At 37.2% G+C, this 27,884-nt stretch overlaps 3 protein-coding genes and 1 long non-coding RNA gene across 7 annotated transcripts; 1 reads left to right on the forward strand and 3 right to left on the reverse strand.

The window, feature by feature from the left end:
- Positions 1–854: 854 nt before the first annotated feature.
- Positions 855–27,800, forward strand: fab1 (1-phosphatidylinositol 3-phosphate 5-kinase fab1). 4 transcript variants are annotated; one of them, XM_090169006.1, is made up of 32 exons: positions 855–955; positions 1,054–1,297; positions 1,357–1,616; positions 1,679–1,868; positions 2,532–2,757; positions 2,822–3,179; positions 3,237–3,369; positions 3,429–3,611; positions 3,669–3,828; positions 3,891–4,071; positions 4,140–4,214; positions 4,271–4,516; positions 4,586–4,712; positions 4,889–4,983; positions 6,548–7,521; positions 7,586–7,829; positions 8,221–8,399; positions 23,198–23,311; positions 23,375–23,483; positions 23,551–23,662; positions 23,847–23,934; positions 23,999–24,137; positions 24,208–24,610; positions 24,674–24,847; positions 24,953–25,242; positions 25,348–25,499; positions 25,565–25,641; positions 26,300–26,676; positions 26,739–26,964; positions 27,026–27,187; positions 27,253–27,445; positions 27,568–27,800. In XM_090169006.1, the coding sequence occupies exons 2-32, from the start codon at positions 1,135–1,137 to the stop codon at positions 27,584–27,586; spliced, it is 6,429 nt and encodes a 2,142-aa protein (XP_090025132.1). In that variant the 5' UTR covers positions 855–955; positions 1,054–1,134; the 3' UTR covers positions 27,587–27,800. The 4 variants fall into 4 exon arrangements, with proteins under 4 accessions (XP_090025132.1, XP_090025130.1, XP_090025129.1 ...); XM_090169004.1 differs by having other exon boundaries at positions 6,548–7,510; positions 7,557–7,829; positions 27,253–27,487; XM_090169003.1 differs by having other exon boundaries at positions 6,548–7,510; positions 7,557–7,829.
- LOC149954229 (uncharacterized) lies at positions 4,410–5,456 on the reverse strand. Its single transcript, XR_016479904.1, has 4 exons — positions 5,274–5,456; positions 4,773–4,963; positions 4,567–4,702; positions 4,410–4,499 (listed from the first exon to the last, which is right to left on the reverse strand). It is a non-coding gene; the product is annotated as an uncharacterized LOC149954229 (long non-coding RNA).
- Positions 9,691–14,180, reverse strand: LOC149954230 (uncharacterized). Its single transcript, XM_090169008.1, has 3 exons — positions 13,520–14,180; positions 12,208–13,215; positions 9,691–10,874 (listed from the first exon to the last, which is right to left on the reverse strand). The coding sequence occupies exons 1-3, from the start codon at positions 13,685–13,687 to the stop codon at positions 10,332–10,334; spliced, it is 1,719 nt and encodes a 572-aa protein (XP_090025134.1). The 5' UTR covers positions 13,688–14,180; the 3' UTR covers positions 9,691–10,331.
- LOC149954231 (uncharacterized) lies at positions 15,507–22,429 on the reverse strand. The gene is made up of 2 exons (XM_090169009.1): positions 21,412–22,429; positions 15,507–17,202 (listed from the first exon to the last, which is right to left on the reverse strand). Exons 1-2 carry the CDS (start codon positions 22,417–22,419, stop codon positions 16,642–16,644), a joined length of 1,569 nt encoding a protein of 522 aa, XP_090025135.1. The 5' UTR covers positions 22,420–22,429; the 3' UTR covers positions 15,507–16,641.
- Positions 27,801–27,884: the final 84 nt, after the last annotated feature.

Consider the following 27,884-nt stretch of genomic DNA (forward strand, 5'->3'; position numbering starts at 1 on the left):
CCACTCAATCCATTGGCCAGTTTAACCTTACTGGCTGGTGAATACTTGGTCATAGAATCTTTAGTTAACGTTCTTTTCACTTCAAGTGATGCTGAACTCCCTTCATTACCATTGCCAAGTTACAAAAAGATAATAAATTAGTTCTATATACTCTATACTCAATTATTTCGGAAGAAATACCTGTCAAATTGGCACACACAGGAATTACAATTCCAACTAAAGTTGGAACAGCGTTCCAAACAAGACTTTTTTTAGAGTCATTCATGAAACAGGTAGTTTCAAAATGATTGGCACACACAGTATATGACTTATTTAACAAGACATAACTTTTCTCTTTTAAGTCACTACGACCAGAGTTGGCCACCCAAAACTTAGATCTATAAATTCAAGCAGCTACTTTAGTTTTTGGTTGAATAGAGCAATTTATTATCTCAACCATGGATTAAACACTAGTGTTTAATCCATGTCTCAACAAATAACAAGCTTACCTTTGTTCATCTTTAGGAAATTTAAAAAATGACAAAGATTCCCTATTGTTCCTGGCGTTTTTACAACTTATAAAAGCGCAAAAAGAGCTACTGCTATAGGGTTCTAAAAAGTTCTTAGCCATTGATTATTTTAAGTTTTAATTTCAAACTTAACAAAAAAAATTATTTTGGAGCTTAGCAAAAGAAAACCGTTGAAGTTGAAGAATTTTGAATCATGAAGAGCTAAGTGACTGACAACCAATTTCTTTTTTTAAATGAATATTTCTTTGCCTCAATACTTGATGGCGCTGATGCTTGAAAAAAAGCCATCAACTTATACTCCATAGACCACACCAGTCTATGTAAGCGTAGCTTTATATAGTCTTTGGTGAAGTGTGTCGTCTGTTTTGTGTTTTGACTTTTGAATTCTAAGAGAGGCGTTTTTTCGCTCCTATTTCGTGTGGGATGTGATATTTTTCCTTATTAAGGTATTTATATTTCAATAATCTATAAGAAAAATACACAAAATTCAATTATCTTTTAGAAGCGACAAAGATTCCTATGCTGTTGTTTATTTGTTACTTAGCATTGCCAAGCCTTGGTCGCCTTGGTTGGAATTAAACTTTGAAATAGCAGAACTGTATTTTCATTTTACATATAAATCAAAATGGAAAAAACTAACCCAGAAAGAATTCCTGAGGTTAAGTTTGCTAAACAGTTAGCCAAGAAATTAGAATCACCAACGTCTTTAACTGAATTTGCCCCTCTGGGCTCTGATGAAAAACCTAGCAGCTCGCATTTTTTCAGCCGCTTCTTTGGACGGACGAAAAGTAATTTTCTTTTAATTTTTAAATTGTTGAATCCATAATTATTTCATATATTTTCACAGCTCAAAAAGCAATAATAGACATTAGTCAGAAGCTAGATGAGGAAGAGGTTCTACAACTAGCTGTCAATGAAAATGAATCAGTCCCAAAAGCAGAATCAAGTCCACGTGTCACCCTGCGATCAGTTTCTAGTGTATCCAGTTTACCAGATTTTCAAACCAAGTCGCTCAAAGAAGGGGAAATTTATCATGGAAGGAGTGTTAGCAGTGTTATTCGTCGAATTTCTGGACTTCTTGACAGACGTAACAATATGATTAGCAATGTAAGTTGGTTTATTTTTGAGCCTTATTGGATTGGTTTAATTAATTTTAATGTCATTTGTAGAATTTACAGACGTACAGAGACAGTGAATTTAAACAATATTGGATGCCCGATAGCAATTGCAAAGAGTGTTATGAATGTAGCGATAAGTTCACCACTTTTAGAAGGCGTCACCATTGTCGTATCTGTGGTCAGATATTTTGTAGTAGATGTTGTAATCAGGGAATTCCTGGGAAATTAATGGGTTATTCTGGTGAGTTAAATCACCTTTATTTGGTTTGTATTTCTTTTGACCAACATTAACAATAGCTACTGGTGTTAAATAAAAATTTGACGGTTTTTAAGCTATATGCTAAAGGGATTCCAACAGACCAAATATTTTTGGGATAAACACATTTTTTATTACTTTGATAATGCTACTTTTATGATACGGGATGTATAATGCATAGTTCAAATATTTTATGTTACTTGTGGACTTTGACTTGGTGTTTTCCTGTCTATCTTTACTTATTGAAAGGGTGGTTTCTTTCAAAACTTAATGAAACAATTCAAACAAATGATAGTGTCATGGGCTATATCACTTTCGCTCTTCAGAATGCCCTTTTTATTTTTCAATAGGTGCAAATTCCTTAACCCTACCTCTGATTATTGACGTTGGGGTGAGGGTCATGTTAAAGAAACATTCTAGGTCTTTTAATTTTGGCAGTTAAGCACTTAAAAATATTAAATTTTGCTAATCCTATCCCCCAGTTTCACATAGAAATTGAAAATTTTAAATTAAATGTAAAAAAGAGTCATTTCTAAATTGGGTGCAATTAAAATCTCTTGTTTTTTGTACATTTTAAAACCAACAACTGTAGCTATTATTAACAATTGCCTAATTTTCATTATAATAATTTGTAATTTAATTTCACAGGAGAACTACGGGTTTGCACTTATTGCTGCAAAGTTGTACTCTCCTACATTCAATCTCTTGATACTGCCACTGAACTATCTGGAGATGTTCGTGCCTTACAAGAAGATTTAGCTCAGAAACTAATGTTGTCCTTGCCTGATCAACGCATTCAAGTTGCTGAATCCAACAGGCCAAGAAGAAAAAGCTCTACAGTTGGTTTCAGGGAAGAGGATATTGCTAAAGCAAAGTAAAATGTTTTTATAACCCAATAATTAGGATACAGAATTATTCAAACCAATTGTTTATCAAAGGTTCATGACTCATTCTGACCTTGAATTCTCCGGTTCCAACACTGACTTGGCCAATATGGGGTCCTTAGACAGAAGATCTACACCTCAAGATGAAAACAATGTGAGGGAAATTTGGCTTATGATGAAAAACTCTTCAACGGGATTGGATTTCCAAAGCCACCGTCATCGACTGAGGACTTATAACAACTGTGTGGTTGGTAGTACCATTGTGGATTGGCTTATTAGACAAAGCAAAGCGTCCAATCGCGCCCAAGCTGGTAGTATTGTTCAAGCTTTAATGGATGCGAAGATATTGGCCAGTGCCACCAATGACCATATATTTTTTGACGGCTATGCTCTTTATCAAGCTGGTGAAATGGTAAGCGGAGATAATCACAAAGAAATATTATTGTAAATAAAAAAAATTGTCTTGTAGTGTAATTTGATTGAGTCACCTGGCTTATCTCCGACAATTACCCAAAGCCCTGAAACTCACCAGGAAAGTCATGATCCTTTATGGTTGAAAGAAATTCAACCCACGGAGTCAGAAGCTCCAAGTGGGGAGACTGGTTAGTTTTTTGGCATCCGAATTTTAATTTTATTTGATGTTACTTTGGGTTAATTTTAGACGATTCTATGGAAATTATTGAGCATTCCAACGAAGACTCAAATAGGCATTCAAGCATGAGTAGATTATCATCTTCCAGTTCCACATTTTACTTGGATTTGGATCTGAAAGAGAGTCGAGTTACGCTTTCAAAGCCCAATTTCAATGTAAAAGAATCCAGTAGTTTTAAAAATAGAAATCAAGGTATATTTAGTGTTGAAAAAGATTTTCAATCTAGTTTTAAGTAACTACATTATTTAGATGCTGCAGCTTCTTCGAGAATTGAAAAGAAAGATGACATTCTTAAAGGGACTTTATTAGGAGATAAAGAAAAAGGAGGAGTTGCCTGTGACATATTTGTCTATAATCCGCAAATGTTGCAAGAAAATACTTTGGAAAGAGTCACTTATGATACCCTTAAGTATGGTCTTCCATCAAATTCACATAGGCTTTTTCTTTATTGAGAAAATATTTTGATTTAAGCTCTATACATTCCAAACTGGAACAGAATCTGTTACATCAGCTGTTGAGCTCAGATGGTCTCCCTCTTTCTTGGTGCGAAACAATTCTTCCAATAGTACATCGAGTAGCTGAAACCGTAAGGCCTGATATTAAAAATGATAATGATGATATGGACATCAGACAGTATGTTCAAATTAAGAAGGTACATTACACTATGCTTTAGTATAATAAAAGGTTTCTTTAAGAAATGATTTCTTTTAATTTTATCAGATTCCTGGTGGTGCCAAAAGTGATTGTTGTATAGTTCGAGGTGTTGTATGTACCAAGAATGTGGCCCATAAAAAGGTAAAGTTTTTTCACCAATAGCATTAATTATTTTAATAATTCTATTTCGTTATTAGATGAAAGAAATTATTGTAAATCCCACAATCTTATTGTTGAGCTCTGCAATTGTCTATCAAAGAGTAGAGAACAAATTATCATCCTTGGATCCAATTCTGATGCAAGAATTTGAGTATTTGAAGAATACAATTGGAAAAATATCTGTTTATAAGCCTGACATTCTAATGGTGGAGAAAACTGTGTCGAGATTGGCCCAAGAAATGCTTCTTGATCTTGGAATTACTGTAGCTTTGAATACAAAACCAGTATGTAAAAATTTCGTGTTTTTATGTGAAATTACAATTTTAATCCTTACTCTTGATTTCTCCGATTAGTCCGTAATGGAAAGGGTTGCCAGATGTACTCAAGCTGGTATTGTTTCCTCCATCGATGCTCATTTGGGTCGACCACAGCTGGGAGTATGCCATCAATTCAGAGTTGCAACGTATCATCTTAGCAATAGTAAATTGATCTCAGAATCTATATCCAATATCATAATTTTATTAATTCTATAATCTATACCGATACAGAGATGCAATATTGGTAACCAATATTGATATCATATTGGTTTGGGCCCAATTAATACTATTATAATTCTTTGTCAATGCTGTTTCTTAAACTTTGATTGATTTGCTCAGATAAAACCAAAACTCTGATGTTTTTTGATGGCTGTGCTTCCAATTTGGGTTGTACCATAATTTTAAGGGGCGGATCTGCTCCAGAATTGAAGAAAGTAAGATTAGTGGATTTTTCTTACATAACATTTGTACTAATAGGTGTTTCTATAAAATAAATCATTAAAAAAAATTAAATGTATAAAATGTTTTTTCCCGCGTCACGAGCTTAAGCTTTTTAGTGCTTTATTGGCACGCGCGTTTCGCACGTCGACTTCAAATACCAAAATCTTTATCGACTCGGGCGCGCGCTCTCAATCTTCAATAACTTTAGCTAGTGACGTTGAAAAAACATTTACACGTGACCTCACGTATTTTATAGAAACACCTATTCGAAAATTGTAGCTACTTTTTCGATTGTAGTACTTCGACTGACGATTCGTTTTTTCTCGTGTCGTCGGCGGGTAAACGTTCCTTCGCGGTACTTCGACCGACGATTCGTTTTTTCGCGTGTCGTCGGTGGGTAAACGTTACTTCGCGGTACTTCGACCGACGGTTCGTTTTTTCGCGTGTCGTCGGCGGGTAAACGTTCCTTCGCGGTACTTCAACCGACGATTCGTTTTTTCTCGTGTCGTCAGCGGGTAAACGTTCCTTCGCGGTACTTCAACCGACGATTCGTTTTTTCTCGTGTCGTCGGCGGGTAAACGTTCCTTCGCGGTACTTCAACCGACGATTCGTTTTTTCTCGTGTCGTCGGCGGGTAAACGTTCCTTCGCGGTACTTCAACCGACGGTTCGTTTTTTCGCGTGTCGTCGGCGGGTAAACGTTCCTTCGCGGTACTTCAACCAACGGTTCGTTTTTTCGCGTGTCGTCAGCGGGTAAACGTTCCTTCGCGGTACTTCAACCGACGATTCGTTTTTTCTCGTGTCGTCGGCGGGTAAACGTTCCTTCGCGGTACTTCAACCGACGATTCGTTTTTTCTCGTGTCGTCGGCGGGTAAACGTTCCTTCGCGGTACTTCAACCGACGATTCGTTTTTTCTCGTGTCGTCGGCGGGTAAACGTTCCTTCGCGGTACTTCAACCGACGGTTCGTTTTTTCGCGTGTCGTCGGCGGGTAAACGTTCCTTCGCGGTACTTCAACCAACGGTTCGTTTTTTCGCGTGTCGTCAGCGGGTAAACGTTCCTTCGCGGTACTTCAACCGACGATTCGTTTTTTCTCGTGTCGTCGGCGGGTAAACGTTCCTTCGCGGTACTTCAACCGACGATTCGTTTTTTCTCGTGTCGTCGGCGGGTAAACGTTCCTTCGCGGTACTTCAACCGACGATTCGTTTTTTCTCGTGTCGTCGGCGGGTAAACGTTCCTTCGCGGTACTTCAACCGACGGTTCGTTTTTTCGCGTGTCGTCGGCGGGTAAACGTTCCTTCGCGGTACTTCAACCGACGGTTCGTTTTTTCGCGTGTCGTCAGCGGGTAAACGTTCCTTCGCGGTACTTCAACCGACGATTCGTTTTTTCTCGTGTCGTCAGCGGGTAAACGTTCCTTCGCGGTACTTCGACCGACGATTTGGTGTTTCGCTTGTCGTCGGTGGGAAAACGTTACTTAGGGCTTAGCTTCTGATATTTTTAGTCTATTTTTGGCGTGACGATTATACTAAATTATGGCAGGTAATTTAATTTATATTTTCAGGTTAAGCAAATAATACAGTTCATGGTCTACGTGTCTTACAATTGGCGTTTGGAAAGATCATTTCTTATGGACGAATGCGCTATACCGCCTCCGCAAATTGATGACCTCCATTTGATTTTGGAATCTATGGATAGCTCAAAAACAGAAGCTGTCCCTCAAATTGACCTTGAGCTGAGAGATAAAAATGTTAAAGGTTCTAGCACTGGAGGTGTCAAAGCCAATGAATTAAATTTGAGCTCAGTAAATGAAGAAGAGAAGAAACCTTCCAAAACATACATTGAAGATTTCAGTGACCCCTTAAGGTGCTATATTGACAAAGAAGATGACAGTGTATTCAAAGACCCTGATATTCAGCTCCATGTGGAATCCCTTCCATTTAACAATGATTTCCGCAAAGGCTTAGATGACGTGGTACTTTGCGTCTCCCCAAACACAAAGATAAACTTGCCTTATTTAGAAACCGAACTGGGTCGTAATTGCACTTTACGATCTTTTTTTCCTGATGAAATATTTTGGTCCAATCAGTTTACCAAAGACTCGTTAGACAGTGGAAGCAAACGTAATACGCTAGACGTGGATGACATGTCTATTTATTCCCTCTCATCTCAAACAACATATATGAATGGGGAAACAGCGCCAAACACCGTCAATATCTCCCAAGCCCATTCATTTGTAAACAAAAAGCTTACCAATTCCTTCACAGAGTCCTTGTCCTTGCAAAGTCTCTTGGCTGATTTCAGAGCGAGAGGTGGACGAATACAAAATTCTTGTTTGAAAGGCGCTCTTACTTTGGGAATTAGCCATTCAAATGCAACTCCCGAGATAAAACCCTCGAAAGCTAAAACCTCTGATGGATTGTTATGGGAAAGAAGAGTGGATTCTTTAAGTCCTTTTAATCATCAAAGATTAGCCGTTTTATTTTGTAGTTATTCCAATTTATCAAATAATGCACCCAACTTTTGCGTTAGTCCCTGGTAAGTTTTGCTTAAGGGTTTTAAAAATTACGCAGAATATTTACTGTTTTCATAATTATTCCAGGGTTGTTAACATGGACTTTTATGGAAGAAATGATATACCATTGGGTGGCTTTTTAGAACGGTATTGTTTTCGTTCGTCATACGTCTGCCCTAGTTCCACTTGCGATACTCCCATGACAGCTCACATTAGAAAATTCACCCACGAAAATGGTTGTGTTGAAATTTATTTGGACAAGTTAGACACCAACATTCCAGCCTGTAAAACTCATATCCTAATGTGGAGTTGGTGCAAAGCTTGCAAAGAGGTGATTTTCACGTTTTTATATATATTTCCATTTGAATACAAAAGGTTTTTTAACTTCCTGGAAGTTCCTACGCTTTAAAATATATTTAATACATCGGGGGATTGTGTTTATTTAAATGTCCGTGGGACCGAGTTTAGGTCGTCCATGATATTAAGACAACTATGTCGGTTACGTGATGACTTAGGCCCAAGGTGGTGCCTTGGGTATTAGCCTAGCTGATTATTTTTATTATTATTATTATGAAAGGCAGGGCTTAGCCACAACATACACCTAGGACAATTCAAGCAGCATAGAATAATGTTGTTAACAGTTTGATTAATACCAACTAGGGACCATTTAAGTTGAATAGTTAAAATATATGATGATCTGAGCATAACTTTCATGATTTTAGACTACACCTGTGGTTGCAATGTCTCAAGACACCTGGTCGTTATCGTTCGCCAAGTATTTGGAGTTACGTTTTCATGGTGGATCCTATGGAAGACGAGGATCCAACGAAGGATGTCCTCATTCCTTACATCATGAACACACCCAGTATTTCGTCTACCAAGACTTGGGAGTTACTTTTAAGTGAGTTGATATTTTCCTTATGCGCGTTATTATTGTTGAGAGATTTTAGTGGGGTATGAGGAGAGAAACCAAAAAAACAATTCATTCGAGAGGGGAAAGACCAGTGGGTTCGCTTGATGGGGGGAGAATAAACAACGAAAAACCGGTCGATGAAAGGGAAGAAAACCCGTTGAAAAACCGGTCGGTGTAAAGGAAGAAAACCCGTTGAAAAACCGGTCGGTGTAAAGGAAGAAAACCCGTTGAAAAACCGGTCGGTGTAAAGGAAGAAAACCCGTTGAAAAACCGGTCGGTGTAAAGGAAGAAAACCCGTTGAAAAACTGGTTGTGAGGGGGAAATACCGAACAACCAGGTGGGTCGGGGATGGGAAAACCGGATTCAGAGTTTGGACGGGTATTGTCCATAGTCAGCGTGGGCAGAGAGAACTATCTGAGAAACCAAGTTTGGGCTGGGATATTACAGGGAAAACATTCATAAACCTGGTTCTATCAGGGGTGGAGTATTGAATAAAATCGGAAAAACCGGTTTCGGGTGGGTTGGGGGTAGATGAAAAAAAACCGAGTTTGGTCGGGGATGGCGCAGAGATTAAAAAAAAAACAAGATGTCACGGACATTTAAGTACACACAATCCCCCCGATGTATTAAATATATTTTAAATATTAAATTTAAATTTGAACAAATTTCAATCATATTGTACATTAACTTTATAAACCCAAGAGGAATTTTATCGAAAATCCATTTTCTCGAGTTACTTGGTTTTGGAAATAAGGTAGCGAAACGCAAACGAGTTAGATGGCGCCTGTATGAATTGGTACGAAATTCAAATGTTTTCGAACGAGTTAGATGGCTGTATCGATTGGTACGAAATTCAAATACGGCAATAGTGCGTACGTGGGTTGTTGGATCCCGCGAATTGGCCAGAAATCTCACTTAAAATATAAATTTCTTAATGCAACCGAAAACGTAGTTCAGAAATGATCAGTACTAACAAAAAAATATAATTTTCAACCAAGTCGATCTTAATTTAAAAACATTATGTACATTTAAATTCAAAAATCTAATATTTGAAAATCGCAAATGTACGGGGGCCTGACCTCACTAATGTTAACGACGCCGGCGAGTGCATGATATTTCCAATCGATTGACGTATCATGTGTGTTTGTACCTCTAACGTACCGCGATAAATGTGGTTTTTAAAAGTAGATAAATTTATATAAAAAAAAACAAGATACTAGACTCTGAGGAAGAGGCTAATTAACTGAACGTTTCAAAAAGTACCCCAATTTAAGACAATTTTATTTAAAAAAAAGTTTACAGAAAAATATAAAAATTACTTCTTTAGACCCACAATTACGGGTAGATACATTATGTAAAATTTGATACGTGTACAATAGCGCTTTTTGTAAAAGCTCAACATCTAAAATAACGCGAGAAGTAAATACATAAAGTTATTTCCATACACATATAATACAATTCCATAAGTGTGACTCATCTATTCTTCATTTACAAAGGTTTTCACTGAGAGCTTTTCGCGCAGCGTTGCCAAGTCAAATAAAACCAACTCATAGGGGAAAATTATCGGCCTCTCGAAAATTGGCGGAAAATTTTAATTTTGTCAGTATGTTGGCGTTAAAACTGAAGTCGTTTAAAATCTTAACTGAAAGAAGTTAACAGATACAATTAAGCTAAATTTTTAAAATAATCGTACGCTCAGGCTGAATTATCGTTAGTAGCTTACTATATAATATTGACTCGATATTATAGACGTGTACGATAATTAAAGTAAGTCTGGCAACACAACGCAAATTATATAGCGGGCTTGGTGGCCGTTTTGCGTCCTCGCGTCTGAGGGGGCGACGGCTTCAATAACTCTCAGTTAACCATTTCTCAAAGAGACGCGCTAGTGGAACAATATTTTACGGAATTCAATGTTTTTTACACATTGTGATATTTGGGTCTGATTTTCATTTCGGCCGCTTTGATCAAATCGTTCCCGGTCCAGGCGTGCCACTGCATCCCCTCCCATTTCTGTTGTCTGGTGTCGGGTTTCATGAAGGGGGCCGTCAGCAGGGCGTAGTGACCCCTGTTGTACCACCAGCCGCCTTTGAACTTAGCGGCTTGATTGCTGGACTTATGGTCGTTGTTCTTGTCGAAAGTGCTGAAAGGTCGCATGTTGTGGTGCCGTAGAGAGTATCCGTGGTACGATTTGGCGTTGTCACTGATACGGCCGACGTGCAGACGGTAGTTCATGCCCTCTGAAGCGACCGAAAAGGGCTCGTAATCGAAAAAAGTTCGATTCCCTTTGAAGTCTTCTAAGGTGACTCGTAGAACCACCTCCAGTTGGTGCGAGAGTTGATGAATGTTCTCGTTGCCCAACCAAAACTCGCCCATTTTGTCGCCGAATCCGTTCTTGTAATCCAGCCAGTTGCGATCGAAATTCTCCCGATGCGGCCCGTAATCCCCTCTCCTCATTAGAACCTGACAAAAAATTATATCATTTATATTTTACGAGAAAAGTATTTATTTATCTATCTATCCTGCTAATGTTATTGGCTTGAAACATGTACCATCGCCAGCTACTAGTGATTTTTTAAACAACGTCTCGGAACAAAAAACTAATTAAATTCAGTGCAATCTAACAATGGAATTCCCCCTGGGTGTAGATTGGACTGTACGAAATTTTCATACCTTAAATTTTACGGAGCATCTGAACCTACTGACGGATTTTTTGCGAAATACATCATATACTAACTTTCTAAAACTCTTACATCAGGATTTTTTTTATAGAAATAAATTTAATTTAATTAAACGGTGTTATACGTGCGTAATTTTATATTCGCGTCTCTTGAAAAGCGCTTTGATTCTGCAAAGGTACATGTTTCATTTTAATAGCCTAGATTGATACTGTTGTAAGAGATATGTTATTAATTTATTATTTTGACCTTAAAAACTAAAAATATTAATTTAAATTTCTGTAGCTTCTTAGTTAATATAGTTTATCTAAAGCTTAGCTTCCACTAGCGCCCGTAATAATGCATAAAGGCTGGTTTTCACTAACAATAGGTGGTTTTTTTTTCGACTGTCCCAGGACAAAAAGTGTAAACTTTTTACCCTAAAACGTTTTATTCGCCTGTTCTCGGGGTAAGATTTACCCTGTCCCGAATTTTGTTCGCTTGTTCCAGAGCTCAAACGTTACACTTTTTACTCTTCCTCGAAAGGAGGTGTAGAGGGAGAAATCTAGCTTATATAGAAAATTCATCTGCTTAAATTTCGTTTCACGAAAACATAACGGGTTTTGAACATCTTCACATGTGGCAAGCTTTTAATAACGAATATCCAATTGTTAAATGCTATTTAAAAGTTGCTTGATGACTTAGACCTAAGGTGGTGTCTTGGGTATTAGCCTAGCTGATTATTATTATTATTATTATTAAATAAATAAGAAAAATGAGTCCTATATTGATGATCTCACCACCGGTCGCCATCTTAAAAACAAAACAAATATATAACCTTTAACCTCTAACTACTCCCTTCTTACTCCAACTCGTTTTTTTCGTCGAGATAGAATTGGAGTAAAATGACGTCATAGGGCTACACTTTTGAACCTGCTCAAAAAACCCAGAACAGGCGAAAAAAAACCACCTAATGTAAGACGCGACAGCCGAGAGTGGACGCAAAAATATTGTGTTAGGCCTAACGGAAATTTTTCGCGTCGACGTTCACCGTCGTGGCGTTTTTGCCCTAATGAAAACCAGCCTTTACGCGTCAAACTGGCCGCAAGTGAAAAATAAGCGTGAAAGAAATGACTTACCGTCCATCCACCTTCATCATCGGTCATGTCGCAGAAGGCGTAAGTCGCTCTCCTTCTTTCGGGATAGACAACGTACACTCCGTCGCAGTTCGCCCCCAGTTTGAGTAGTTCCCAGCAGTTTTTAGGCAATTTGTTCGTGGTGATTTTTTTGCACTCGTTGGGTTTCGGCTTAACGTTGACAATCGGAGGGTTTTGAGCCGCCGGCGCAACGGGTTTGATTTCGACGTTTTGAGAGGAAACGCCACCTTGGATAGCTTTTTCACCTCTATTTACTTCCGGTTTACTTTGCGGTTGGTTTTGCGTCATCTTGATCTCCAAGTCGTTCAGTTTATTTTCCAGGCGATCGGTTACTTCCCGTTGCGTCCTCGTCAGATTTCGGACCACTTCCTCGGTGATTCTGTTGACCGCGTCCGTGCTGAGTTGACCGGAAGCGACCGCACCCGTTCTTCCGAGTGAGGGTGTCATTTTTTCGCATTGAGTCTTGACGGTTTCCATTTCCGGTTTCAATTCGTCGCACGCTTCGAACATGTTCGAAATCGAACTTTCCAAAGTGTTCAAATCTCTCCTCAATTCCAACTTCATGATCTGAACCGACTCGTCTATTCGCTGCGCCAAATGGTTGAAATGCTCCTCCAAGAACTCGTCGTTGGTGGTAGAGCTCTTTTTTTTATTGTTATCTGGCGGCATGGCCGTCGTTAGAGAGGTGCCGTATCTTTGATTCATTTCGTACACGGACGCCATGATGTTGCTGAGTTTGCCCAGCTTTTTATCCAAATCGTTCTTCAAGTTCGAAGTTTGTTTCTCCATTTCTGCCATTTTTTTAAGTCCTCCTTTAACATTCGAAACAATCTCAGTTTCCATCGATTCCAGCTTGTTTTCGATGATTTGTATTTCATTACTGGACGATCCCGAACGCCCCAGATTTTCTTGAAACTTTGCTAGTATGGTCTCCTGTTGTTTATCCAATTTCTTCAAAGTATTGTCGATTTGAAGTAGCTCCTTTATTTCCTACAAAACATTTAACGACTTTAATTTTAAAATTTCATCAAATTTACTTCAGTTACGAATATGACTCGATCCAATATCCAAATTTGGATCCAACTGGAATTGATACGCATCCAGTTTGAATACAATTCTGGTTTGGATCAAATAATGCCGATCAAATCGGAAAAAAGTTGAATCAAATATAACACATTTTGGATTGTAATAATCGATCAAAATTGAACTTCTATATGCCCAATTATTACGGATATAATTTTCTAATTAAATTTGATCCATCATTCCAATAAATTTTCAAACTTCCAATACATACCTCTATCTTATTTCCGGATTTTAACTTTTCGTAAATGCTATCCACCGTGTCTTTAATGGACTCTAATATTTCAACGTTTTTGCCATTAGCCGCGTTTATGTGACCACTAACCGAATACAGAGAACATATTCCGACGAACAGAAAGACGTTCATCCTACGGGACGTCATTTTGGGAACCTAAGTGTTTTCTGGCTCGTATCTTTCGAGAGTTGTCAACCTCTTTGTCGTTATCTGTTTTTTTCCACGGACTTTGACGTATTTCGATTGTCTAAGATCTGAAGGGTATTTGCTTTCTGTTTTTCTTAGGACCTCATTGTGTACTTGTTTCGCTTGCCCACGACTCTTTCTCCGTATGCCCGCGTGTGCGTCCTAATCTTTTAATCAACCACTTCCTCGCAGCGCCAGAGCTGTGGCTCTCAAAACTATTGCGTAATCTAACTTGGAAATTCTCTGACGATTTCTCGTGACGCATTATTAGCCTTGTGCTGGTAATTTCGGGTGAAGAAACGCGATTCAGTTTTAATTTGGAACGCGTACAATAATTGTCACATGTATAGTTATGTATAACACTTTCGCTACTTTTTTTTAGAAACCCTTGTTATCAGTTTATGAATGTGATATCAAAGTTGTTTTTTCTGACAACTCAGAAACGGTACGCTTTGAAGAGTAATTTTGCTGAATGGGATTACGCCTTTAGTTTCGATGTGTTGTTTCTGTTCTCGATTTGAGGAACTTTGAAAAGAGCTGTTCATTTTGAGTGGTAGTTTTCCATTGAAATTATTTATAAACTATGAATCCAAGAATTAAAAAAAGTGTTAATTATTATTATAATATATATATATATATATATATATATATATATATATATATATATATATATATATATATATATATATATATATATATATATATATATATATATTATAATTCTGAATGACTCCCATACAACAGCTCTGTCTTTCTTAGGAAAAACTTACCATGTCCAATGAATCTGTAATTAGCTTTTTTTTTGCAAAGATATAATAATAATAATAATAATAATCAGCTAGGCTAATACCGTATGTAACTTTATTACTCATAAGTATGCCACTAGCTCTATTTCTTCACTAACGGTTTGTTTCACAGATATTGCGTCCTCCGTACCCTACGTCATATTTGACGTCATCGAATCTCAAATCCCGATTATGCCGTCGCGCTGTTAGCTCCACGTCTGATAAACCGACGGCCATTATTTTAGTAAACAAACCGGTTTGAACAACCAAGGCTTAGGAGCTATAATGAACTACAATATAGTGTCAAGTGCTGTTAATGCAATTAATTTGCAAATTAATGAAGTTCTCGGAGACTCAGGATCTAAAATAAATTTGCATTGTCAAATAAAAGAAGCAGGTTTATTGGAACAAATAGTTTAAATTCAGGTTGAGCTTTTCTGAGGCATCTACAAGGTTGGAGTCTTTGCAGATACTTTTGAGCCTAGGCCTAACTCTTCTAGGCTTGGTATGGGTTTTAATAACGCTGGTGGAATATCCCACTTCGACGACTTGTTCTATTATCGGAAAGCGATCACTGAACCATATTTGTAATTTTTCCTAACCCTTTATTTTTCTAAATTACTCATTATTTAACTTCATCCGAACAAACCGAGCGAGATTATAAATTTCAAGAAAGCTACATTGGGATTGGGCTGACTAAAATTTCGACACAAAAAAAATTCCTTCTCAATTTAGAGGTTTTCCATTGTCTTAAATACATATGATAGTAGCCAATAGTGTGACTTCCAAAATTACTATGACGAATAAAAAGGTAAAAATCTAACGTAGTCCACCTTTTTACTGGTCCGTGGTGAAACAAACCGTTAGTGAAGGTTTTTAATGAAATAAAGGTACAGTGGCATACTTATAAGTAATTATGTTACATATGCTAATACCCTAAGTCATCGAGCGACTTTTAAAGCCATTTAATATGTTTGTGATATACACAATTAAACTACTTTTTTCACATATTTAATCTTACAAAATATCGAACTTGTTCTCAACGGAAGACCGCAACAATTTGAGAAATTATCTCGGTAACAAACATTGAGTTGGGAATATTAATCTAGAGGTCCAATTTCGCGAAACAAGTTTTTAAAAATAAGAATACTGTCGTCTGCTCCCATCGGCGTCCCAAATAACGAGAAAACGTTATCATTCTACCCGTGGCGCCGTCTATCTCTCAATGGTTCCTTCAAATAAGACGCGTTTTCAAGCAAAAAGATTTTTTTTCTTCAAAATAATGGATGGCGCCACGGGTCATATGATAACGTTTGATCGTCATTTTAGAGCAGACGGCACATTCGTATTTTTCAAAAACTTGTTTCGCGGGGAGCAGATTTGATTGGATCTCTAGATTAATATTCCCAACTCAATGGTAACAAACCACTGAGCAACGATAAAATGTCAAAAGTCACAAGAGTGAGCGATCCATTTGGGAACGAGGTTATATTGCTGTTTAGGGCCGCAGCGGCGTTTGAATGTCCCTAGTTTCACGTGCAAGTCTCCAGAAATAGGGCTCTATAAATACTAAAATATGATAGGTCGTATCTTTTATCACGAAGTACTTGAAGAGGATTAGCTACACGCATTTCACTCGCCTTTTTCAAACGGCGCTGTAGCCCTTTATAATTATTCATTGAGTATTTTCAAATAGACCGACACAAGATTGACAAATAAGAAGATCGCCATTAGAGGTCGTGTTTTTAATAGCCGACCTGTTACCAGATGGCGCCAGCAGTTTGAAACGTAGAAATTTAAAATTTTCCAAAAGACCGGTTAAGCCCACGCCCGAAAACCGTGTAAGTTGAACTTGTACACGATAAAAGTACGTCTTCACTCCTACAAGGTTTTCGGGCGCTGGCTTAATCTATTTTATGTTGAAATTTTCTCGAGATGAACTGGTGCCATCTAGTATAAATAAAAGCGTTAAAATCAAATCTCTAATGGCTTCGCTTTAAATGATTTTTTTCCGTAAACAATTTGTTAACCGCTTTATTATTTTTCGGCGTCACTATAGTCAGGTTTCTTGCTGATGATAATTTATCGATATAAGGTTGAAATTTGTGAATTCCTCCATCAGTTATAATCTTATAGCATGTCAGCCAAGAAATTGGCGGGTCGGACCATCAATTCGACGGCTTTCAGAACCTGCCATTGTTTCCACGACTGCCAGATGATGCCTTCTTTGTCCTCCCGGTATTCCCCCTCTTGGAAGTACGGCGCCGTCAGAATGGCCTCGAAACATTGCTCGGATTGAAACCACCAGCCCGATTTGTACTTCCCCGCGCAGTTCACGTCATTTCCGGAGTAATTTTGGTCAAAAGTACTGAAAGGTAGTCCGTCGTGGCTCTTCAGAGATTGTCCCAAATGCGGGTGGTCACCTCCTTCCAGTACATCCCCGATTTTCAGCTTAAATCTGGCGGTTGAATTACCGACTTCGAACTCTTTGTAGGTTATGGTCAAAGTTTCCCCGGTGAAAGATTCCAGCTTGACTCGTAAGTGGTTCGGTTCTTGCGACGTTAACCTGTTTAAATTGTAGTTGCCGAACCAAAAATCCTTTCTTATGTTTCCAAATCCTTGCTTGTACGTCTTCCAAGATTTTTCGAAATTGGTTTTTATGTCGCCGTAATCTCCTCTTCGAGCTACAACCTGAAATGAATTGTCTACGTATAGTTCCCTTTTCCCTAGTTTTTCAGCTTATAGATCGATTTACAATTTTTAAGGGGCAAAGACGACTTTAAAGGGGTAATATTCATCCGAGGTAACGTGGTGATGGCGTTATTTGTTAGTAGATGGCGCTCTGATAGCAACATGACGTCATAATTTTGATTTTCAACGATTGATTGAAAGTTTTCAGTTTATAGTGGCGAACGGTTTTGTCGAGATTTAAAATACAAAATTCTCTTCCCTGATTGGATAGTTTAAAATCGCATTATAGTGCCATCTATGGCGGAGAGTGTTAACTAATGTTAAAATTAATTGTTAATTTAAATTACAAAAATTATATATTTTTAATAAAAATTTAAAGTACTATAATTTAGTAATTAATTAATAACTTTTAAAAAAAGTTTATTTCTCATAAACTTTATAGTGTCGCCATCTACCTCAAACATTATTAAATAGGAAGGTACCTCGGGTGGAACTCGCCCCTTTTTGCATATTTCCCTGTAGGCAATATGTGAATGCGTCTATTGGACCAAGTAGGGATGTATTTATACTTGGGGAGAATGACAATATTGAGACAATCGGCGGGCTTCATGGTCTCGTTTACCCTCGGCACGAAAGAGGGGTAACCCAATGCCGTTTTAAGGCACAGGCGAGCGAGGCAACTGCTCGCACCACAAACTTTTAAGAAAAAATGGTTTTAAAAACTACTAGATCTAGGATTGAGTGTGCATTTTACCATTTCTATGAGAAAAGTCTGCATAAAAACAACGTCTCGACTCTCGTCGTGTAAACGTTTGTATCTCATTAACTAAGTTAATAAATGGATATCGTAATCTTAACAATTAAACAGCTAGTTTTTTTAACAAATTGACAAATTTCCGAGAAGAAAATTCAGTAAATTCCGGTAATGTTTTTGTTATAATTTTTATTCTATTATAATTTAAAGATATGTTTAAATTTCCACGTTTGGTTTAGGTTTTCTAAGACGGAAAAAACTACAACAAATTAGTTTAAAATTTTTTAAACAATAACAAAAACCGTCGCGTAAATACCCAAACAACGGGCAGCTAGGAGCAACAAACACAAGGAGAACGCAGCTAGCCTTTAAACACGATATCGAAGGGTTGTGTACGAATTTCATTGGACGAGCGTCACGAACCTTTACGCTGAACGTTTTACGGGCGGGGGGGAAGACATTTTCGGAATTTTCCCCTTCCGACGGCAGCCGGCGCTAAAGCGTCTAGCCAATGAAAAATGTACCCAAGAAACAAGGCGGGTTGCGTTATCCTTGTGTTGGGTGTTGTGTTTGTTGCCCCTAGGTGTCAGTAACCTTGAATAGGGAGTTCTACATAACTGGGTTTTTTGTCACTTGTACCATACAATTGGATATTTGAGTGGTTGCAACTCTGGTAGGGAGGGCCCACAGTGGCCCGCACCACAAGTCTGCCTTGGGGCCCAAATTTGGTTAAAACGGCCCTGGGGTAACCAATGAGAAGCCGGGATTTGATTTAGATAACTCTTCGAGCATGATAGCAGTGGCGTAGGAACGTTTGGGAGCCACGCCAAAATTTGTCTCAACATTCACGACCGAAACGAGTCTAGGTGGCGTAACGGCGCTAGCTTCTCCGATGTAGCGCCTATAATCTAGCGTCTGCTAAAGCAAAGTGACCAGACTGCCTAAATTGCCTATAAATTCCTATATTTTTAATGCCTTCCTATAAATTCTTATATTTTTAATGCCTTCCTATAAATTCTTATATTTTTAATGCCTTCCTATAAATTCTTATATTTTTAATGCCTTCCTATAAATTCTTATATTTTTAATGCCTTCCTATAAATTCTTATATTTTTAATGCCTTCCTATAAATTCCTATATTTTTAATGCCTTCCTATAAATTCCTATATTTTTAATGCCTTCCTATAAATTCCTATATTTTTAATGCCTTCCTATAAATTCCTATATTTTTAATGCCTTCCTATAAATTCCTATATTTTTATTGCCTTCCTATAAATTCTTATATTTTATTGCCTTCCTATAAATTCTTATATTTTAATGCCTTCCTATAAATTCTTATATTTTAATGCCTTCCTATAAATTCTTATATTTTTAATGCCTTCCTATAAATTCCTATATTTTTAATGCCTTCCTATAAATTCCTATATTTTTAATGCCTTCCTATAAATTCCTATATTTTTAATGCCTTCCTATAAATTCCTATATTTTTAATGCCTTCCTATAAATTCCTTTATTTTTAATGCCTTCCTATAAATTCCTTTATTTTTAATGCCTTCCTATAAATTCCTTTATTTTTAATGCCTTCCTATAAATTCCTTTATTTTTAATGCCGTCCTATAAATTCCTTTATTTTTAATGCCATCCTATAAATTCCTATATTTTCACCTATTTTCCTATAATTTCACGGTCTTTTGAACATTTTTGTACGTGTCATAGAACATCTAGTAAAAACGCTGCCATTTTCGAATAAAGTCCCGAAATGTACAGGCTTTGTAAATCCGCTAAGTGATCCAATAATGCAAGAAGGCAGTGTTAAAAAAATTATCAATATTCTAGGTGATTCGAGTCAAAGTATACCGATATGCAATAATTACCTTATTATTTTTCCTATTTAATGTCCTATATTTTTCTATAATTCGCCTATTTTATTTCCTATATTTTCCTATAATTCGCCTATTTTATTTCCTATATTTTCCTTTAATTCGCCTATTTTATTTCCTATAATTTGCCTATTTTATTTCCTATAATTTGCCTATTTTATTTCCTATAATTCGCTTATTTTATTTCCTATAATTCGCTTATTTTATTTCATATAATTCGCTTATTTTCCTATAATTCGCCTATTTTATTTCCTATATTTTCCTATAATTCGCCTATTTTATTTCCTTTATTTTCCTATAATTCGCCTTTAGAATTCCTATTGTTCATCTAAAATTTTCAAAACTTTTCTCTGGTCACCCTACTAAAGACAAATAAAAAGTCATAAGAACGTTTTTTCTTAAATAAACATCAAAATATAAGCAAACGATGCCACAAAATTATATTCATATGCAATTATCATTATTTATAAAGTCAAATTTGAAATTTACGAATAACGATGAGGGAAAACTAATAGCGTCTAAACTAAAATTACCAAAGGGGGCGTAGCGATTGTTTACCGTCTCGAATAGTCATTCTCCCGAATAGAATAGAAATAAATACATTCATGATTGAACCGTGGGAAAAAGGTAAGAAGTCGTAGTGTAAACAATTTACCGTGATGACAGCTTGGAGCAACAAACACAGCACCCCACACAAGGAGAACGCAACCCGTCAAAAGTTGTGCATTTTCTTTTGTACATTTTTCATTGGTTAAACGCTTAAGCGCCTGCTGCCGTCGGAAGGGAAAATTTCGAAAATTGTCTTCCCCCCCCGCCCGTAAAACGTTCAGCGTAAAGGCTCGTCCAATGAAATTTGTACACAACATTGCGTTAACGTGTTTAAAAGGCTAGCTGCGTTCTTCTCGCGTTTGTTGCTCCTAGATGACAGGGATAAAATAGGAATTTACAAAAAAAAACAGGGATAAACACCCGGGTAAGCAATATGTGAATGCGTCTATTAGACGCGTTCACATATTGCCTACAGGGAAATATGCAAAAAGAGGTGAAATCCACCCGAGGTACCTTCCTATTTAATAATGTTTGAGGTAGATGGCGACACTATAAAGTTTATGAAAAATAAACTTTTTTAAAAAGTTATTAATTCATTACTAAATTATAGTATTTTAATTCTTATTAAAAATATGTCATTTTTTAATTTAAATTAACAATTAATTTTAACAGTAGTTAACACTCTCCGCCATAGATGGCACTATAATACAATTTTAAACTATCCAATCAAGGAAGATAATTTTGTATTTTAAATCTCGACAAAACCGTTCTCCACTAAAAACTGAAAACTTTCAGAGTTAATTTGAAAACTTTCAACCAATCGTTGAAACTCAAAATTATGACGTCATGTTGCTATCAGAGCGCCATCTACTAACAAATAACGCCATCACCACGTTACTTCGGATGAATTTTACCCCTTTAAAGTCGTCTTTGGCCGTTAAAAATTGTAAATCGATCTATAGGATGACGTTACAGAGAGCGCCAGCTGGATAATCTGTGACTCTGACGTCATCACGCTTAACTTACCGTCCATCCGCCGCTATCCGTGGTCATATCGCAATAAACAAAGCGTTGTCCCACTTCGGAATGCAAAACGACGGGGTAAACTCCGTCGCAAGTCACCCCGTCGCTTCTTAATTCGGCGCAGTTCTTGGGATCCTCCACGAAGGACATCCTATTGCACGGAATGGGTTCGGCCGTGGTTGCCGGCGCTCGAATGGCGGGCTGGAAAGCGTTCAGCGGCTCTATTTCATCGGGGATCGGGTTGCCATCGATATTAGGTACGGCTGGGTTAATATTGGGTACGGCTGGGTGGTCGAAAATCTTATTTTCCAATATGGTGGTTAGGTTCTTAAAGTTATTCTCCAATATGATCTTCATTTCTTCGCTGTGGTCGTTACAGTTTGGTCGTATTTTGAAGAAAGTGTCTTTTAGGCCCTCGATTCCTTGTTTCATCGTCTCAAATTCGGGGTTGAGTTGATTGTTTTTGAAACTATGCAGGTTGATTTGGATGCTTTCTACGAAGGTTTTCCTCAACTTTTCGAGGGTGTTGTCGTTGAAATCGGCCATGCCTCCTAATTTCATTTTCTCCGAATTTAACAGCGTCAACATCTTTTCCGACATTTTAATCGCGCTGTCGCTTTTCGACGTCAAATCTACCAACTTTTTAACGTTGTATCGTTCCATAGTCTTGAGAATTTTTTCGGTTTGTTCGTATTTCTCGTTTCGTATTTCCCCCAATTCGCTGACTCTCGCCGATAATTGCCTGACTTCGCGTCTCAGATCTTCCACGCTTTGAAATAACGGCTGCATATTATTTCTCAGAAGTTCTATTTCTTTTCGGTCTTGATCGCGTTGTTTATGATTGTCCCTCAGAAGTTGGTCGTATTTGGTCAAATGGTCGTTGTAGTCTCTGCGGATTTCGTATACATTGGTTTCGATTTGACGTAGCGCGTTAATATTCTCTTGGGCCGACGCTGTAGCGAACGCCCAAAAACAAATTACACCGAAGACATCAAACATGTTGACCGTCATTTTGAGGATCGCATTGTGCCACTGTCTTTTTGGAGCGATATTTTTATTCAGTCCTTGGGATGGGAGCTTGTAATTTGATAGCTCATAGGCCTCAATAGTTGATAATACGAGTATCGCGTGCTGTTCTTTTTACGATTTAGTTCCTCTATTCGCCTTTTATGTAATAACATAAGTACTTGATAACGATAAGTATGACCTTTCCTATTTTCCTAACGCTATTTTTAAATGATAGTCGGTTTCGTCACTGACTGTATAAATTATTACGTGGTTTAGGACTGAGAACTCTCCGCTCGTATTTATCGCCACCACACCAACTTGGCCAACAAAAAATATAAGAGTTCCTGTTTTCGAAACTTGCGGTTACGCATTCGCTACGAACATCATTCAGTCTTGGGGATTCAGTGTCAGACTCCTATTATGTTACTTATCCTTTTATGTAAAAATTAAAGTATGGAGAAAAAGTAAGGAGTAGTGCTGTGAAAAAATTTAACGCGTCACCCCAATTCTATCAGAAGAATAGGGGCTGGGAAAAAGGGGGTAAGCAACGGGTCTTTTTTTGTGCATTGTACATCAATGAAAGACGTCCATCACGATAACCCGTGTCTTTGTGGTCGTCGCGCCGTCACATTTGTACAAAAAGACCAGGTGTCGACCCCCTTTTTGTCAGCCCCCATTCTCCTTCTGCCAGCAAGGTGACACCTTAAAATACTTCTTTCTGATTGATTGGAAGATGTTAATATTTGCAGCTTTTTCACAATGTGTATTATTTTTGTCTTAGGTTCCATTCAATACAAATGAGAGAAGTGTCATTACCTCCCATAAATATTACTATACAAGACAATCCCATACCTCTTTCTACCATAGTGGAGGAAATTAAAACTTTGGCTGTGAAGTTAGTTAATACATTTTTAGTTTGCTTAACAAAACTCTTTTAAATATTTCAATCATGTTACAGAGGGTACGGTATTTATAGCAATATCTTGGAACATCTATTTACTTTAAAAAGTGAAAGTCAGGGAACTAAACACGAAATTACTGTTCAAGAAATGATGGAGCAACAAGAGGTACTTGCACAAAGAAGTTGATTAACTAATCGACAAAGAAAAACTAATAATAAAATATCTTAAACAGATTGAAAGATCCGTTTTTCGTGAAAGAATCGAAGCTATTCAACTAAATCTCACTTCCCCAACATTAGAAAGTAAACACATATCTTCCTTGGGAAATATAGGCGCCACGAAAGGTACGTTTTCGTTAAAGGGAATGTAACATGACATACCCCAACAGTTTTGGTTTTTACCTCCACAACAAATCACTAAGCAGCACCGAAAATGTCAAAAGTCAAAGGGGGGGGGGGGGGGGGTTATATTCCCTTTGCGGCATATTGTAAAGGAACTTGGCTATAATTGGTTTTTAAATCTGTCCAGATGTGTGTAATTTGATGTGGAAAATCGCCGATTCAGTTGTTCTCCTAAAAATGCAAATTGCAGACGCTGTATTCAACTGGAATTCGAAGTTTGTTTTTTATTGCACCTATTTTGCATATTGGTAGCAAAATCTTTTATTGAATTTTTTATAGAATAATGGATTTTGTATCCACAAAGAAAAAGGAGGAGAAAGTGGCAAATAAAGTAGGGGTTTTGACCTACTCCAGGGCTTCCAGTTCCTCTGGTCTCAATACAGACGCGCAATTAGTGTCCGGTCAAGACGCCCTTTGTGTAAGAATCACTTGCTTCTACTTTTGATTTAATCTTACGCGTTTTTCTTCTTAATTATCTTTTTCTTTAGGCTTTTATTAAGCAATCAGATGAAAGTTTGGAAGCTGCCAGCCAACAACCATTGACGTCTTCTAGCAACAACGCTGATGTCCTGGCACCGCCAGCTCCGAACTGGAAACTGAACAGTAACAGCAGTTGCGGCAGTGTCACAACACCGTCTACCAAGCTGGAACAGTCCATTTCCAGCATTCCAGAAGTAGACGAGTGTTCTCCCTGCAAAACACCTGGAAAATCCAGTAAATCGTCTTCCGATAAAATGAACAGTAGTGGCACCTCGTCTTGGAATGAAATTTCGTTTGGTGATCTACAGGACACTAGTTCAGACATGGAAGTTTTTGCCAAAAAAGGAGAAATTAGCGATAACAAGGATGAAACGATTGTAATTAACCTTGAGAAAAAGAAAAAATTTGAAGGTTTGGGTGATTACTTTGTGAATTTAGAGGAAGTTGTTAATTTTATCTCTGGATATTTTCTAGAAACTAAACAATCTGTCAAAGATGTTGTTCAAGTTTTAAGTGAAAGCACTATAGACCCATCCATGACAACATCCAGAAGCAGTTCTTCACTTTCGAGTTACACTTATGGTACATCTCCCGGCATGTATGGGGGATTGCTTGGACAAGTGCCGGAACAAGGTGAAACTGAAAACAGTTATGTAGTATTTCTTTGGTTCCTTTAGAATTTTTTTGTGTATTTTTTTAACGAAAAAGTATTGTCATTACGGTGCCCTAACTGGATGAAGACTTGCATTTCAGGTTTAGAATCTGCATCTCAAGGAACGGAGAATTCTGATAAGAAGTCAGATAGTAGCAGTAAAGGACATGAAAGGTCCAAGTCCGATGGGGCAGAAAAACTGCTTGAAAGCTATAAGAATGCCAATATGAAACTGAAACTCTCAGAAGAGGATAATTCAGGCAAAAGTGAGAAAAAAGAAAGGGGCTCTATGAAGAATCTGATAAGTCAACTCCTGTCAACTTCGGCTATTACTCCCATTCCGAGTCCTTATCAGGCATCTGAACATCTTTCATTATCTCCTTCCGATAAAGTACGTAATGCGTAAAATTTTGACTGGAATGGCATCTAAATAAGCTTCTACTTGTGTGGTATTAGAAAAGTTATTGATAATGATATTCATGTGTTTTCATTTAAGGTTCCTGTTATTGTATATGATAATGAGCCAGGATCTATAATAGCTTACGTTCTGGCTTCGAGTGACTATGACCAACAGCTGGTGGAATTGAAAACCACCATTATTCCTGCTTTGCTCATTTCTCAAAACCAGAAAGAAACCATGGCAGCAAGGTATTCAACTTAACTAAGTGCATTACCCTGAATTGGCGGGAGCATTTATATTTATATATATTTAGCCCAACATTAAAAAAACGGTTGACAAAACTTCAAGAACGTGCGTCATCAGTTGAAGCTGTACCTGAAATTTCTCCAAGTGAGTATTTTAACTATTTTATTTAATTAGTTCATTTATTTCTGAGTGAAAAATTTGTATTAATATCTGTAATCTTGAAAAAAAATGTAAGCTAATGAAGTTTTTCAATCCAATTACAATCAGATCATCCTAAAAAGACTGCGGGTGTATTATCATTCTTCAGGGGTACTGAAAAAGGTTCCCAATTTTTGAAGACTGTAAATGCCCCTTTGAATAATTCTGGGGGGAATGTGACTGGTAGTAATGTTGGTGGTAATTTGGGTGTTTTTGATGCCGTGCATTACATGCCAAATCGTACCGAAAGAGAGATTGTGGAAGAAGAGAAAGAAGAAGGTACATAGAGTCCCTGTTTTTTCTCCCTTCATCGTGCATTTGCTGCGTTACTTCCTGTAGTGCTTTAGCATGTGGGAATTTATTTTCACTTTGGGTTGCTTGCAAGATTTCTCTATAGTTAATAACTTCAAGGGTTTAGTGTTTTGGCCTTAGGCAAGGCTTATGGTTGAATTTGGCATGAATAATATCCAAGAAATTTAATTTTCCAGGCTATTTACTTAAGGTTGAAATGGTTTAAATTTTGTAGATAGCATGTTGTTTTAGTGGAAGATCGCGGCTTAAATATGTCCTTCATAAAAATAGTGTAATTTATTTTATTTTTTAGTTGATTTCTCCGACTTTGCATTATGCAGTAGTCAAGAATTGGAAAAAAGTGGCAGTAAAACTGGTTCAAAATGTTCCAACATGCACATAGAAGTGCAATTCAGTGATTCTACAACGAGATTTTACTGTCGAGTATATTTTGCTGAACAATTTCGTAAATTGCGTAGAATATTGTTTCCTGATGGGGAGGAGCGGTACATCCGTTCATTGTCACGTTGCATTCCTTGGATGGCCAGAGGAGGAAAATCTGGTTCTACATTCTGCAAAACTCATGATGATCGGTTCATTCTCAAGCAAATGTCCCGTCTCGAAGTTCCCTCATTTCTGGATTTTGCTCCTTATTATTTCCAATATATCAATAGGGCGTGTACAGAAAACGTAAGCATATTTACATGTAACTTAATAGTGCCATTCTTACCTTTTTAACCCATAATATGTAGAAACCAACAGTTTTGGCCAAAATCGTCGGAGTGTATAGAATTGGTTTCAAAAATACTGTTACCAATTCTGCATCCAAATTAGATTTGCTAGTCATGGAAAACCTGTTTTATTCACGTAATGTCAGTCAAAAATTCGATTTGAAAGGCTCAGTTAGAAATCGGTTAGTGCCAACTTCTGATCAAGAGGGTGAAGATATTGTTCTTTTGGATGAGAATCTCCTAAAACGTAATTTTTCTTTTTTTGATATGTCATTCTGCCTCTTTTGATATTCTAAATTTACTTTCAGTCACGTGTGAAAATCCCTTGTATATCAGACCACATTCAAAAACAGTATTAACATTGGCCATAAACAATGATACCCAGTTTTTGTCCAATCACGCTGTTATGGATTATTCCCTTCTCGTTGGTCTTGATGAAGATAAGAAGGAACTTGTAGTTGGAATCATTGGTAAATATTCCTTTGCTAATATATGTCAATAAATAATCTGTAATTGTTGCTTTGTAATTTCAAAGACTACATCCGTACGTTTACTTGGGACAAAAAACTTGAAATGGTGGTTAAATCTACTGGTATTTTGGGAGGACATGGTAAACAACCAACTGTGATTTATCCTGAAGTTTACAAATTGAGGTTTTGCGAAGCTATGGATCATTATTTTCTATGGGTTCCTGACCAGTGGAGTGGACTCGGGAGAGGATTAGATTCGTAATGTTTTCAATGGTTTTTCTCTGCAGTTGATGCTTTATAGTATGTTACGGTTGTTTTTTGTCTGCATGCTTAGATTGGTTAAATTATTAGTCATTAACATGGATTCTTTTTTTATCTAGGGACTGTGATAGTTACTAAAAAGTGTATATTTCTGTATATAAGCCGGATGTTTATAAATTAAAACCTAAGACCTTTATTATTCACTGTGCATTTAGAGTGAATTGAACTATTTGAAACTCAAAGTATCAAAATGACTTTGTAGTATTTCTGCATCGAGATAAATAATATATTGAAATTTCTTTTGTAATAAGAATATTTAACAGTAAATTAAACTATTTTAATATTTCGTGAAATGTTGGTTATAATATCTATAAAATGGCCGATCCACATGTTGAAATTAATTTGTATTTATTGCTAAAATTTTATAAGCCAATCA

This window comes from Leiobunum rupestre, chromosome 3 (assembly GCF_980474605.1).
Source record: "Leiobunum rupestre chromosome 3, qqLeiRupe1.1.hap1, whole genome shotgun sequence".
Lineage (NCBI taxonomy): Eukaryota > Metazoa > Arthropoda > Arachnida > Opiliones > Sclerosomatidae > Leiobunum > Leiobunum rupestre.